The 12,468-nt window shown below is 54.9% G+C and overlaps 7 protein-coding genes across 7 annotated transcripts; 2 read left to right on the top strand and 5 right to left on the bottom strand.

Annotated features, from left to right (window-relative positions):
* Nucleotides 1-913: 913 nt before the first annotated feature.
* On the bottom strand, nt 914-2,288 carry B0H18DRAFT_1000672 (acyl transferase/acyl hydrolase/lysophospholipase). The gene is made up of 3 exons (XM_048028236.1): nt 2,176-2,288; nt 2,051-2,053; nt 914-1,850 (listed from the first exon to the last, which is right to left on the bottom strand). The coding sequence occupies exon 3, from the start codon at nt 1,792-1,794 to the stop codon at nt 1,123-1,125; it is 672 nt and encodes a 223-aa protein (XP_047894702.1). The 5' UTR covers nt 1,795-1,850; nt 2,051-2,053; nt 2,176-2,288; the 3' UTR covers nt 914-1,122.
* Nucleotides 2,289-2,621: 333 nt separating this feature from the next.
* B0H18DRAFT_1084484 (cytochrome P450) lies at nt 2,622-5,059 on the bottom strand (the record flags this gene model as incomplete). The annotated part of the gene is given in 10 exon segments (XM_048031795.1): nt 2,622-2,790; nt 3,410-3,529; nt 3,589-3,675; nt 3,730-4,023; nt 4,127-4,334; nt 4,354-4,497; nt 4,565-4,670; nt 4,716-4,790; nt 4,861-4,865; nt 5,002-5,059. The coding sequence occupies 10 exon segments, from the start codon at nt 5,057-5,059 to the stop codon at nt 2,622-2,624; spliced, it is 1,266 nt and encodes a 421-aa protein (XP_047894701.1).
* On the bottom strand, nt 4,912-6,072 carry B0H18DRAFT_253626 (uncharacterized protein). Its single transcript, XM_048037294.1, has 5 exons — nt 5,820-6,072; nt 5,667-5,760; nt 5,487-5,604; nt 5,002-5,428; nt 4,912-4,951 (listed from the first exon to the last, which is right to left on the bottom strand). The coding sequence occupies exons 1-4, from the start codon at nt 5,919-5,921 to the stop codon at nt 5,179-5,181; spliced, it is 564 nt and encodes a 187-aa protein (XP_047894700.1). The 5' UTR covers nt 5,922-6,072; the 3' UTR covers nt 4,912-4,951; nt 5,002-5,178.
* Nucleotides 6,073-7,009: 937 nt separating this feature from the next.
* On the top strand, nt 7,010-7,891 carry B0H18DRAFT_1000656 (transcription factor Pcc1-domain-containing protein). The gene is made up of 4 exons (XM_048028235.1): nt 7,010-7,130; nt 7,182-7,310; nt 7,364-7,528; nt 7,646-7,891. Exons 1-3 carry the CDS (start codon nt 7,099-7,101, stop codon nt 7,488-7,490), a joined length of 288 nt encoding a protein of 95 aa, XP_047894699.1. The 5' UTR covers nt 7,010-7,098; the 3' UTR covers nt 7,491-7,528; nt 7,646-7,891.
* On the bottom strand, nt 7,538-9,165 carry B0H18DRAFT_253523 (proliferation-associated protein 1). Its single transcript, XM_048037293.1, has 6 exons — nt 8,998-9,165; nt 8,767-8,926; nt 8,369-8,707; nt 8,155-8,315; nt 7,869-8,083; nt 7,538-7,811 (listed from the first exon to the last, which is right to left on the bottom strand). Exons 1-6 carry the CDS (start codon nt 9,085-9,087, stop codon nt 7,586-7,588), a joined length of 1,191 nt encoding a protein of 396 aa, XP_047894698.1. The 5' UTR covers nt 9,088-9,165; the 3' UTR covers nt 7,538-7,585.
* On the bottom strand, nt 9,144-11,365 carry B0H18DRAFT_1000650 (uncharacterized protein). The gene is made up of 7 exons (XM_048028234.1): nt 11,138-11,365; nt 10,943-11,081; nt 10,781-10,890; nt 10,633-10,732; nt 10,546-10,584; nt 9,686-10,491; nt 9,144-9,629 (listed from the first exon to the last, which is right to left on the bottom strand). Exons 1-7 carry the CDS (start codon nt 11,293-11,295, stop codon nt 9,413-9,415), a joined length of 1,569 nt encoding a protein of 522 aa, XP_047894697.1. The 5' UTR covers nt 11,296-11,365; the 3' UTR covers nt 9,144-9,412.
* Nucleotides 11,366-11,459: 94 nt separating this feature from the next.
* B0H18DRAFT_953990 (uncharacterized protein) lies at nt 11,460-12,196 on the top strand (the record flags this gene model as incomplete). The annotated part of the gene is made up of 4 exons (XM_048042231.1): nt 11,460-11,618; nt 11,696-11,845; nt 11,897-12,112; nt 12,164-12,196. The coding sequence occupies 4 exons, from the start codon at nt 11,460-11,462 to the stop codon at nt 12,194-12,196; spliced, it is 558 nt and encodes a 185-aa protein (XP_047894696.1).
* Between the last annotated feature and the right edge of the window lie 272 nt (nt 12,197-12,468).

Here is a 12,468-nt window from a genome sequence, read left to right as displayed (position 1 = left end):
TGTACTGCAGCAAAAGGGTGAGGGGCGTAGAGCTGTTTGCGGGCCGCGTATCTAACGTTCAGCTGGTGGCTTTCGACGCCCGGGGCCGTCAGTTCGGTGTTGGTTCAGTGCCTGTCAGGAAGAACGCTCGATCGTAGATCGGGCATAGATCTGACGACCATCCGCTGCCAAATTTGATCATGTGCATGAGCCGACTTTGGAAGCGTCCACGTCGTCATCGAGCCTTTGGCAAGTACTATTCCTACGAGCCGTTACACACGGAGGAACGTTCCAATACGGTATCATTTCCGAACAGCCAACTCCTGGAAAATAATGCGCCAATTCGCCGGCGCACCCGCACAGTACAGCCGTGCGAGCGTCTGGCACAGAACTTCCTCGTCCACCTCCCCTCTGCGCATGCTGCCGACCTGCACACACTCCTCCCCCACGGCCCGATGCATCCGGAGCAGTGGCAGGATCGTAGTGTGCGGGCCTACCTCCAGCCAAACACCCTCAGAGGCCAGCTCAGCGTCCCGCGCGGCTATCGCGTAGATGCACTCCTGGAAGAGCACAGGGCGCCGGGCGTGGTGCGCGAAATAGTCGGACTTGAAGATCGACTGGTCGCCCGCCTCCACGACGACGCCATGTACGGCAGCGGCGACGGGGACGGTGGGTGAGGAGAGCGTTATGGTCTCGCCCAGCTTCAGCATGTCGTCGAGGATCGGTTCCATGCACGCCGTATGGAAGGCGTAGGGGACAGCAAGCAAGCGGTGCCACCATCCCCTCTGTTCGCAGATCTTGACGAGGAGCTTCAGTTGTTCCATGTCGCCACCAACGATGCCGTTCGTCTCGCTAACCGGCGGTCAGTCACAACGTGCCCTTACACTCCGCGACGAGCTCACCTGTTGTGGCATGCGATGGACAACTTATCATAGTACGGATCATCGCGTATCATATCCTCAATCACGCTAGGTTCGCCCATGAAAACGAGCATCCCTGACGACCCTCGCATACATCGCTCCCTCGTAAGCTTGGCTCTCTGCCAGATCAATCGGAGGCCATCGTCCAACCTGATGACGCCCGAGCAGACGAACGCAACATACTCCCCTAGACTTGTTCAAGATCAGGCCAAATGACATGCCACTATCCTGTGCATGCCCACCTGTGGCCCAAGACTGCATCAGGCACGACGCCCCACACCGTCCACATACGCGCAAGAGCGTACTCCAGCGAGAAGAGCGCAGTGTGCTCCGCCTCCAACGTCCGTCCGCTCTCGTCATCCTGCGATACGCCTTGAATGAAAGGCAGCATCTCTTCGAACCCCCAAGAGACGAGCTTCTCCTGGCATTCATCAATCGCCTGTCGGAAGGTAGGCACCGCTCTGTACAGCGCCGCGCCCATCCCGAACGACTGGCCGCCCTGCCCAGAGAAGAGGAACGCGACCTTCCGCGGGCTCTCGCCGACGCCTGGCACGACCGACGCCGCGCGCAGCTTCTCCGCGAGCTCCTCCCTCGACCTGCCGGACACCGCCAAGCGGTACTTCGCCGGCGTGGCTCCACCGCACGCCGCAGTGGACGAATACGCAAGGTCGACGAGGGACGTCCGGGTGTCGTCGGTCAAAGCGCGAATGTGGTGCTCGCGTAGTTCCTCCACGGCTTCAGCGCTGTCGCCAGACAGTCCCAGGACGACAGCAACAGGTTCAGCGGCGTGTGCTGGTTTGGGCGGGAGCTGCGTGGTTGGTTCCTTGAGAACATCGCGGTGCGCGGTCGGGGTGGTCTCAACGATCACAGTGGGTGCGGATCCGCCGTCTGGCATCTGGGGAGGACGGCTTATCGAGAAATGGGAGCGGCGGCTTGAATACGCGCATCGAAGCAGAACCTCGTGCACATTATATTCTGGAACCCCCTACTGCGGCGTGCATTCAATAGCGGGTCCAATCATCTCATATATCCGGTCGTATCCGCTGATTGTGCGGCGTACAGCGACGCGAACCTTGTCGAGGCGGTGCACCGTCCGGGTGAACGATGAATGCATTGAACCATGGGACTGCGCAGGACAGGCAGCCCAGCAGTCTGTACCAAGATATGCGCCCTCAGGCTCATACCGCCACTAGCAGTGAGAACTCAGCGGGATCGCACTCGCACACGTCACTGTGTGGCGGACAAGGTGTCCAGGAAATGAACTAGTTAGCTCACAAAGACAAAGGCTGCTCGCGCCGGCGGATTCTGTATCCTGTAGCCTACAGCTGTCAGTGCGGCTGCGCAGGTGAGGCTGAGAAGGCCCTGAATCCAGAGACGGGAAGCACCCGCCGGGCGTCGCTGAGACTCATGCCAGCGGAGCTTGCAGCATTCGAGACGTACGTATGCACGTACTATATGATGATGGTACGCGGCAACTGGCATGCGGCGATGACGTACGGACTGGGAGGAGTGCGGACTATTGACTCAAGAACGACATCGAATATGTTGACTAAAAGCACGAAGAGGCAGCGGACGGAAGTTAGTTTCTACTGGAAGGAAATCTTCCTCGGCACACTTTCAAAAGGCGATGTTAGTTCGAACAGCGTGTACTCGGAGCAGTAAGGTATGGGGCTGTAGTAAGAAGTCGCCAACTCCGAGGTAACCTGGCTCAGCTTGAACCAATCACGTCTTCTGGTAAGGTCTCACAAGCATCGGAAGCTGGCTACCCTTGTCCATCGCGTTGCGAAGGATCGGCCGCTGGACGGCTGCGTTCTGCCTCACCACGTCCTCTTGGGGAACGGCCAGCTCGAATTCGAACGCCCGAATGAGCGTGAAGATCAGCGCTTTCATCCTAAACGTACAGTCATCTACCCCCTGGTGAGTCGCTACCCCCTGGTGGGTCGACTGCCTATCGCGGGTGATAAGAGCCCGATTTGGTAATTCCCATCTTATCTATACTGAGATAACGAGGGGCGCGTCTACGGGCGTAGAGTCTGCATTGCTTGCAGGGCAACGAGAAATTAGTGTACATTGACTACAATGAATGTACTGTACACGAAAATGCTGTAGGGTACAATATACACACATATGGATTCAGTCCCATAGTCGTTGGTAGAGAGTTGTGCAATCTTGAAGCTGGCCGACATCGCAACTTTGGTTTTTGCTGTACTGGTGCAGTCTCAACAGGCTATTCATATGATTGATACACCACTATATATGGACAATTGCCTGAACTATACATGCTTGTAGACGAGTCCGTTTACATTACTAGCCCCGCCAACGGTGGGCCACGAACATCACGTCGGGCTTGAGATAAGCAGCGATCTCCGAGCGTCTAAGTTTCCCGATTTATCCTTATCACCCGCGATAGGCAGTCGACCCACCAGGGGGTAGCGACTCACCAGGGGGTAGATGACTGTATGCCGCAGAGTATTAAACGCAGGCTCCTCTCGACGGAACAACAAACTCACTCCACGAGAGAGAACCGATAGCCTATGCAGGCTCTTGGGCCTCCAAGGAAGGTCATCATGTTCCCCCACGTTCCGGGAACTTTCTGAGCCGCCTCAGGCACATTGTCCCAACGCTCTGGTCTAGAGAAATAATACCGTCAACCACGATGTTGCAAATAATCCCGAACAGCGACACGTACCTGAATTCCAGTGCATCCTCTCCCCATATGACCTTCGAACGATTAACGGCCAGTATTGGGATCTGTATCATGGTTCCCTTATCAATTCTAGGCCGAGATCAGTACAGACGACGCCCATCTATAGGTACAGACGTCACGTACTTCACATGATCGTGAACGTTCCCGCGTACGTCGATGTAAGGTTTACTGAGCGGTATGATATCATCGTTCGTCGCTTCTCTCGAGGTGTTGTTGAGGGGAGGATGGAGACGGAGTGTTTCGCGAACGACGGCTTCGAGGTACGGAAGCTTGGTGAGTTCATCCATAGACGGATCGTCGGTAGACAGAGTGAGACACTCTTCGCGTAGCTTCGTCTGCATGCTGTGCTCGATGCTGAGTGCGTACAGGGCCCAGGCCACTGCGTTGCTCGTGGTCTCATGACCTGCAACCAGAAAACTGTTTCTTGTGTGACATCTCAGGCGTAAAGTTGAACCGCCCAAACACTCACGTAGGTATCTCTTGAATTTGGTTAGCACCTAATCTGCTGAATACACTCAACGTCGACTTACGCGCCAGGATAACCTCGTCAGATAGCCTCTGACTCTCCGGAATGTTCGGGTCCATGTTGCCCTTGATGAGGAGGGTGAGTAGGTCACGTTGACCGAGTCCACTGTGCTTGTTGAGCCCAGGGTTCATTAGAATGTCGTCTTTCTTTTGACGAACGAGGTGCATGCCGATTCTGCGCATGATCTTGCGCGCCTTGTTGACTTCTTTTGCTCCAGGTACCGGCTACTAAGGGGGAAAATAGCAGTCTGCAAAACTTGAGTAGAGATGCGCCGTTAGTTCCGGATCCAAATATCGTATTGAAGGCTTCGTTCAGTTCATTTTCTTTGCCGTCGGGGCTCAAGGAATTGAAGTTGTAGTCGAATCCTGATGTTTAGCATGTAAACCGTGCATGTCCATCAAGGCGACGAGGCTTAATATAATCCAGCCTCACCAGCAAGCCCTATGACATCCAGAGTCATTTTGGACAATCCGTCCACTACGTCTATCCGTGCAGGTTCTCCGTGTGTTCCGATATGCAAGTGCCAGTATTGCGTGAGCTGAAAATCATCTAAGCGATCGATAAAGCGCGAAGAACCGTGAACCGAGTATACCTCAATTGACTTCTGCACAAATGTCCCCGTCAGTTCTCTTATTTGGGCGGGGCCAAAGGCAGGGTTCTGTGATATGGCCGTCACTATGCCACCTTCTCATACAGAGACACATTTCGTGTGTAAGACTGGTTTCTACCTGCTCTTCATATGTATGTGAGTGACGATTGAGGGGAAAACAGAGTTACCTGTTGATATAACATCGCACACGCATCTGTAATGGACGAGTACTGTCATATAAGCTCATTAGAGTTATTCTCAATCAAACGACCCGACTCACCGATTTGCGCGGAGACAGTGTGGATATTAAGACTGTGATCAGGGATGTTTGCATCCATTGCATCAAGATATTGCCAAGATATGTCAGAAGTATTCGCCGAGAACAATTCGACCCGGCTGGTGAGGCGCTCGGTGGCATAAGTAGTAATTCTGCGGTTGACTCTCAGCCTGTCAGTTGTCAAAGGGAGGCGAATGGCGAGTTCGATACAACCCCTATGCACCCGACATCGCGATCATGATCGGGACCAGCCAATGAGCTATTGGTGGGACTTGTCGGCTGGGCCAGGAGATTTTGGGAATGCACGTCCATGATATGGAAGTATACGCGTCTGGGCCACCTTATCTGGCTCACGACTGATATATGTAGCAAAAGAAGCCAGTAACACTGGCACAGAGGGTCACCAGGTTGGCTGACAATCCGGGTCGCACTATCCAGGCATCAGATATCCTTAGCGTCCAGAACAAGGCCAAGGTTCCTGGACTCACCACTGACTACCGTGCGATTGATGATACGAACAAGAAAGGAAAACATCCGCATGATACACAGCATTCGAGTACAAGGAGTGCCTAGTGGATGCAACTTCGCACGCGGCGATGGTGTGCACTGCGAGATTCCTTCTTCAGCCTATGTAGCATGAACGGCCAGCAGCGCGGCTGTGTACATACCTTTGACTGCGGCTGCTTTTCGAACTACGTAGCATGAAACCAGGTGACTGGGATCATAGCATACGGTGTTTGCGACGCACTGGATGATAACATTCTCCCAGCCCATCAATTGGATCGATTGTGGCTGCAAGGGAATGGTGCATATGGACCTACCCACTGTCTTAGGGCTGTTGGAAGTCGTGGTGAGCGTGGACAACAAGAACGAACCCCCGACGATGCGGACGACTTCAGAATGCAATCTTGCGACAAGCCCATCCGAGTCAGCGACGCAGCAGATACAGACAATCATATGCGTCCACTGGAACTTAGCCAACATTCGTTACAATACTCAGTGTCTCCTGTGCCTTGCATTGTGGACATGTGAGCGATTATTGGAGGCCAAGGCAGGACGGAAGACGACGGATCAGCATACCAACGAATGGTTTGACAAATTCACTCACTCGGGGGTAAGCGCTGAGAGTTGTGAAGACGGTTCGCATTTGCAACGGGACGGTCGGGATTGATTTGTGCTCTTGCCTTGACGTCTGCAGCGCCAAGCCTGTCATTTTGCGTGGAAGAATGCGGGGTTATGTATATACATCGCCGACCCCGAGTGCTACAGGCATGCTCGGCCCGCAGCAGGTAATACGTGGCAGTAGACAGGACATAGTGAAGGCTACTTCCAGTGAATTAGACCTGAGATATAAAGGACATCGACTCATCTTCCACACAGGCGACAGACGCGGTGATACTGCCGACGAGCCACCTTCCACTCGCAGACACTGTGGCTCCACGCAGATTGATGCGACAATTCATCGTGTTCGCCGCCGTCTTTTGGCTCAGGGCTACTACAAGACTTCACGAATATATGTTGCTTGGTTGGTCGACCCACAGGGTAGTGACAGCGGCCGCAAGCTGTGCGGAGGCCCCTCACTGCCGACTCGGAGTGTCTATGGGATTTGTGAGCAACTGAGTCACTTAGCAAGCAGTGTCAAACCGCACAGAGCTGCTGACTCACCTTTTCTAGTATTCGATACGACATCGAAAGCCAGAAAAAATAGTGTGATGGCAGTTGGATGGCAGTGGACCAGATCAACGCTCTCCAGGCCACGGCATGCAACGAGAGTTACCCAGACACTGAGATCCCAAATAGTTCCACGCTTTGAAGTATAAACCACAGACGCCTCTGAAAGTCGTGATAGAAATCGGGGCACACCAGGAGTCTGAATCGCAGTGTCGTACTACAGTAAGCACAGTATTAGCCTCCTCCGAGTCCTGCTCGGTCGTTAGCGCTCGTAGCAGAACGCAAGAGATCGGATCGGGTCTAGGGATCTCAGCCACTCTCAGACACCTGTGCCATCTAAGTTACTTACTGGCGACCGCCATCACCAGTTGTTCTGAGGCCCAACGGAAAGTTGAAGGTGATTCAGTAGAGGGTCACAAATCTTTCGTTATGTCCTCTCCAGATCTACCATGGCATACAGTGTACAATTCCCATTACTTCCATAATCAACACCGGTGCTCACAGATATACAGGACAGTTCGCATCCCATTTGGATCAGAACAGCACGCGTCCATCGCAAAACAAGTGATTGAAGTGGACAGAGAATTGCAACCTCATGCCGTCCAGCGAGAGTTGTCGATAGAGGAAAACGTTCTTGTCGCGTGAGTGTCACATCTACCCACTTCAATCACCACAGAGCGCTGACACATGCTAGAACGTTCAAAACTTTGACCGTCAGGCTCAGCAGGCTCACGGTGAACGCGTTCCTCGAGAATGTCGATCTAGTCACTCGAACACTCGCGGAGTTCGGCGAAGATGCAGCGAAGGGTGCAACAGCGTAGAACGTATCTACGATGTTCATGTCGGCAAGATTGACAAAGTAAGCGCTACACTAGCGATACAGTGCGTCGTTATACAGTGCAACTGACTACATTCTTTACTTCTCCTCGGCACCCTCCTTCGCTTTCTTCTTCTTGGACTTCTTGTCCTCCCTCAGCGGCTGCGTCAGCAGTTCCTTCAACTCCGTATCCTCAAGCTCTTTCTCCGTTTTGACCAGCTCCGGCTTGTACCAGACAGGCGGGCTCGTGATCATCACAGGGCCTGCAGGAAGCAGCGCGATCGTGAAGTGGAATCCCGCGACGAACGTGTTCGAGGGCGTGTAGCTGGGGATGTACACCGATCAGATTCAATCGAGAAGCGATTTACGTGAATGCACTCACATCACCTCGTAAGGTTTCACCAGTCCGTGCTGCACGGCCTCCTGCAGACCCAGCCGCGCTCGCTTCTCGTCCTCCAAGACGCGGACGTTGAAGGGGAAGGCACCCGCCTTCTTTTGGACCTCAGAGAAGACGGCACGCGAGGTCTTCATCTTGAGCTGATACGTGACGCTCGACTCCTTCTGGTAGATGGTCGTCTTGGACTCCTCCAACCGTGCCTAGTGCCGGTCGATCGAATCAGACATGAGCACGCGGGATGGACGATCGGATGTGCTCGCGTAGATCTCACCTTGCCGTCTTCTCCGGACGAGATGAGGATGTCGATGCCCCAGACATCGTTCTCCGCGAACGTCACGGTCTCGAAGCCCTTCTTCTGCTCCTCACTCGGATTGAGGATGATGCGCTTCTTCCCGTCAATCACATTCTGCGCCTGCTCGCATGAGAGCATGCCTGCACTCGCTCATCAATTCAAACCTCCCAATACAGCACGCGACTACACGCACCCTCGACAGGTTTGCAGTCCCACGCATTAGCGATCTTCGCTACCGACTCCGTTATTCCCCAGTTCTTGTTTCCGACCTTGACCAGCCGCATCGCTGCCTCCGCTGCAGTCCATGCCGCCTTGAGCACGTCTGCGCGCCGGCCAGTGACGGGCTCGTCTTCGGATGCGCCGACGACGAGTGTTTCTGCGCTGATAGCTGCGTAGCCATCGATGTGCGCGCCTAGGTGTACCTTGACGACGTCACCCTTGGCAAGGGTTTGCGAGGATGCGGGGTCGGTGGGCAATGGAGAGAAGTGGGCGACGGCGTTGTTGACGGAAACACTCGTTGGGAACGCGATTCCTGAGGGTAAGAGCGCAAGGTTAAATGTCAATGCGCATGAGGTGCATGATGATACGCACCCTTGCTAACTTTCACGCCCTTCACCGGCTTGTTGTACACGGCACCCGTGCCTTCCTCGAGGAGCCTGTCGCCCTCGATGCAAAGATCCAGCACCTTCGCACCTTCCACACTCGCGGCGACGATCTTCTGCATTACAGCATTGGTGATATCGGCAGCAGCCTACGCGATATCCCATTCACTCGTCAGTCAACTATCCCGATCGCGCGCCAAGCAGAAAAGGCCGTCCGCACCTTATATTTCGTGAAATCCGCCGCAGCGGTGGAGGCGGGCTTCTCCTCTGCGGGCTTGACTTCCTCTGTGGGCTTTGCTGCCTCGGACATGGTACTATATACACAGAGGGTGGAAGAGGAAGGAGATGAGGTTGGCGGGATTATGGATGCGATCGACTGCTGCGATGAGCAGGAAGGTCGCGAAAATACAGGGTCACGTGCGCACTGTACCGTTGACGCGTACCAGACGCGTCATACCGGGACAAACCAAAGCTGGGCCCATTCGTAAGTACATGAGTTGACTTTTCTTCCTGTCAGCATATATAGGGCGGAAGCACTAGGATAAAACTATGTACAATCGTAAAAGTAGATCGTAATACAATGCGGCATAAATGGATACTTAGATCTAGTCCCTGCAACGAAGAGTCAGATATGATCAAGCCTTTGGCTTATAGCCAACAAATCCCTTGATGCTCCTGCATAGATTCTCTGGAGAGATATAGTATCCGAAAGGATCTTGGAACTCCATCATTTCCATTACGTTGGCGCGCTCACGCCAGACCTTCCAGTTGGGTTGCTCACTGGTGCCAGGCTCTACCCATGTCAAGGCCTCGTGAAGCTTCGCTCGCATGCACATGCGGTCCTTCATGTCGCTGAAAGCCCTTGCATTAGTCAATGTATCAACGTAGACAAGAAAACAGCAGCTTACGCCTCCCAGTTTTGCCACGCTGTCTCAAAGTCATCTCGCAGATGGCCCTCGTCCGCCTCCTTCCGCTGCCCAAATCCCCTTCCCTCCAGATACGCATCCCACATCGCGTCTTTGCACGCACGTATGGTGTTCAGGCTCCGCGCAAGATGGATGGACGCCCACGACGCGATCGTCGCGTGCTTCCACGGCTGCTTCGGCGCCTTGGATGCGCCCGCCGAGCGATCCACGGAGAGCTTGTTGCCATGCAGCTGCAAGCTTAAGTAGAGCTCCGCGAGGTCCTCCGGCGTCTCCTTCCCCTGACCCGGTAGGTCGAACGACTCCTTGTTGTTGTTCAGCTGCTCCGTGCTCGGCGGGAGCAAGATGTGCAGCGAGGGCATCATCCGGATGTCGCTGAAGCACGTAGAGAGGTAGAACGGCAGGATGGAGCTCACTTGCGGCGCCAGGAACCGGTTGTGCAGCATCGCGTCCCAGGCCTTGATGAGCCGCGTATGGTCCTTTTTGTCAGCGTTCCGCTCGGGGTCCTTCTGTGTGTATTGGTCGGCCTGTCGGGGCTGCGATTGCACCGAGTCAATGCTCGCGGAGTAAGAGATAGCGGAGGGGGGCGGAGTTGGCTCGGGCGAGACAAGTTTGTGATCGGACGAGTGTACTGAAGGGCTGCCGGTGGATGTGAAGCTGAAAGTGGAGACGCTCGTGAGAGCCTCATTGGGAGGAACTTTGGACGATCCAGTCGAATGGCTTGCGCGATCGTCTTCTCGCGCTTTGTGAGGAGGGCGCCCACAAGGGAATATCAGATCGTCCTCGACCATCTAGTAGCGAAAGTTGGTTTAGTTGCAGCGGTGACAAATGGGCACGGCGCGTACCTCAATGATACCACCAGGCTCCAGAATGCGCGCACATTCCTACTGCCGTCTAGTCCAGGTACTGTGTGGTAATAAACGAGAACTCACCTCGAAAAGATACTGCCACTCATCCTCTGGCACACCCAGAGCGATATGTGACATGCGAACAAAATCAAATTGACCGTCTCTGAACGGCATAGGCTCCAAGCTACAAATGCGGATGAGTTGCTGTAGAGATTATTCTGGGATAACCTACAAGTCAGCGTTCACCCATGTCACTCTGGGGGCCAGGTCGGTCCGCCCAATCTCGGGAGAGGACAAATCTGGCTGACACTTGATGATGTCGAGTCCAACGAAGGACGCGTTCTGGGAATGCACGCGTTGAGTGAGAAGGCGATTGTTATGGCAATGGACTCACTGGCCACAGCTTGCATGCCTCAAGTACCCAGACTCCAGTCCCACAACCCAATTCAAGTACCCTACTAGGTGGCGTCTCGAAATGGTGCATAGAGACGGCGCGCACCAGGCCGCCCAGGAAGAGGCAATTCCAGTTGTCACTGCCGAAGGATTCAGACGCGAACAGGGCCGGTGACGACCGCGCAGCGAGACGCACTAGATATGCTGCTCGTCTGTCGGGACCAGCGGGTAGGGTAGCGACCACTTCTTTGGACCCATGTCGCGCAGGCGTTTGCGGCCCTTGCTCATGAGCTCATCTTGGATGTCTCTGCTGACGGCGCTTTTGGAGGAGCCAAGGGAGGTGGTCGACTGCATGTGCCAGAAGTTGCGAAGACGGAACCAGACCTGGGAGGACAACGGTCAGGCGGAGGGGCGGGGACATTGCACACAATCATCCCGCGCTTATGTCGGCAGCCATACATACCAGAGCGCGCGCCGCACCAATATTTTGGGGGGCATTTCTGTGATCGCCCGATGCGATGTCTTGTTCTCGCATCACCGATTCACCATACGGAAGCAAATCCGGCCCCGATACCGGCAAAAATCAATACTTTCCTCCCATAACCCCTGCATGGCACGATAAGGCCTTGTCCGAGGAAATCGCCGGCAGCCTCCACTCGCGGCCGTGGCTCTCATTCGTGACTGCAATGAGCTCGACTATCCTCACCGCCCGTTCGGCGGGCATCCGCACCGCCCTGCGTGCCACCGCGCCCAGCCAGTGCGCTCGTACGCGACTCCCGTCCACTACAAGGAAGAGCACGACCCGCAGCTTGGAGACTACCCCCAGCTGCCCTGGGTCTCGCGGCAACGTCTGCCTGCGCGCGGATGGGACGACCAGCAGATGCGTAGGAACTTTGGGGACCCTGTGAGCCACGCAGTCGCTCGCGTATGAAGCCCGCTTCTAACGCAGTTGCAGCTCCATGATAGAGACGAGATCCTCTCCATGTGGGGTCTCGATGCGCCGGTCGTCCCGCCGTCGACTGCCCTCCGTCACTTCATCATCGCCTTCTCCGGCATCGCCGCATTTGGTGTGTTCTGCAAGTACGCGCTCGTTCCTGCAAGGCCAGCGGTGCCGCGGGAGTACCCCTTCTCTGGCCTGGTGACCGAGTTGGGCGGCCTCGAGGACAACAAGGTGAGCGGTCCACCGACTGGTCTGCAAATATGCCATTAACTCGCGTGACAGGCCAGGGAGGAGACTGGAGAGGAGGATGAATGAATACTCTACGAATGTGTCTACTAGTCTGTCCCAACAAGAGCCTGCTTTTGCCTGGTGCAACGTGCCCTGTCACACACGTTGGTGTGTTTCGTTCCGGTATGGACGTCACATCTCCAAATCCTGCAGTAGGTCGACGACGATATGGAAGTAACGTTCAACCCGAACACATTCTTCCTATCTATTCCGGTCTTCCTATCCAGGTAGTGCAGATACGGCAGCAAACGCAATTCCAAGACCGACTCGAGAGCGTTTAGCCATTGGCGTACGAGGAG

Source organism: Fomitopsis serialis (assembly GCF_022376445.1).
Source record: "Fomitopsis serialis strain Sig1Antser10 chromosome Unknown B0H18scaffold_24, whole genome shotgun sequence".
Taxonomy (NCBI): Eukaryota; Fungi; Basidiomycota; class Agaricomycetes; order Polyporales; family Fomitopsidaceae; genus Fomitopsis; species Fomitopsis serialis.
Note: the sequence above shows the minus strand (reverse complement) of the source record. Positions and strands in the feature narration are given on the sequence as shown.

Excerpts from the sequence above, each read along its gene's own strand:
- B0H18DRAFT_253523 (XM_048037293.1), bottom strand. The coding sequence starts at position 9,087 with ATGTCCGAGGCAGCAAAGCCCACAGAGGAAGTCAAGCCCGCAGAGGAG. Across the intron at positions 8,927-8,997 it reads CGGATTTCACGAAATATAAG|GCTGCTGCCGATATCACCAA; the intron begins GTGCGGACGGCC and ends GATATCGCGTAG. Across the intron at positions 8,708-8,766 it reads GGGCGTGAAAGTTAGCAAGG|GAATCGCGTTCCCAACGAGT; the intron begins GTGCGTATCATC and ends TCTTACCCTCAG.
- B0H18DRAFT_1000672 (XM_048028236.1), bottom strand. The coding sequence starts at position 1,794 with ATGCCAGACGGCGGATCCGCACCCACTGTGATCGTTGAGACCACCCCG.
- B0H18DRAFT_1000650 (XM_048028234.1), bottom strand. The coding sequence starts at position 11,295 with ATGCAGTCGACCACCTCCCTTGGCTCCTCCAAAAGCGCCGTCAGCAGA. Across the intron at positions 10,891-10,942 it reads AGGCATGCAAGCTGTGGCCA|AACGCGTCCTTCGTTGGACT; the intron begins GTGAGTCCATTG and ends GTGCATTCCCAG. Across the intron at positions 10,585-10,632 it reads AGTGGCAGTATCTTTTCGAG|GAATGTGCGCGCATTCTGGA; the intron begins GTGAGTTCTCGT and ends AGACGGCAGTAG.
- B0H18DRAFT_253626 (XM_048037294.1), bottom strand. The coding sequence starts at position 5,921 with ATGGGCTTGTCGCAAGATTGCATTCTGAAGTCGTCCGCATCGTCGGGG. Across the intron at positions 5,761-5,819 it reads CAACAGCCCTAAGACAGTGG|AATGTTATCATCCAGTGCGT; the intron begins GTAGGTCCATAT and ends ATGGGCTGGGAG. Across the intron at positions 5,429-5,486 it reads CAATCGCACGGTAGTCAGTG|TGCGACCCGGATTGTCAGCC; the intron begins GTGAGTCCAGGA and ends ATGCCTGGATAG.
- B0H18DRAFT_1000656 (XM_048028235.1), top strand. The coding sequence starts at position 7,099 with ATGTCCTCTCCAGATCTACCATGGCATACAGT. Across the intron at positions 7,131-7,181 it reads GATCTACCATGGCATACAGT|GACAGTTCGCATCCCATTTG; the intron begins GTACAATTCCCA and ends ACAGATATACAG. Across the intron at positions 7,311-7,363 it reads GAGGAAAACGTTCTTGTCGC|AACGTTCAAAACTTTGACCG; the intron begins GTGAGTGTCACA and ends GACACATGCTAG.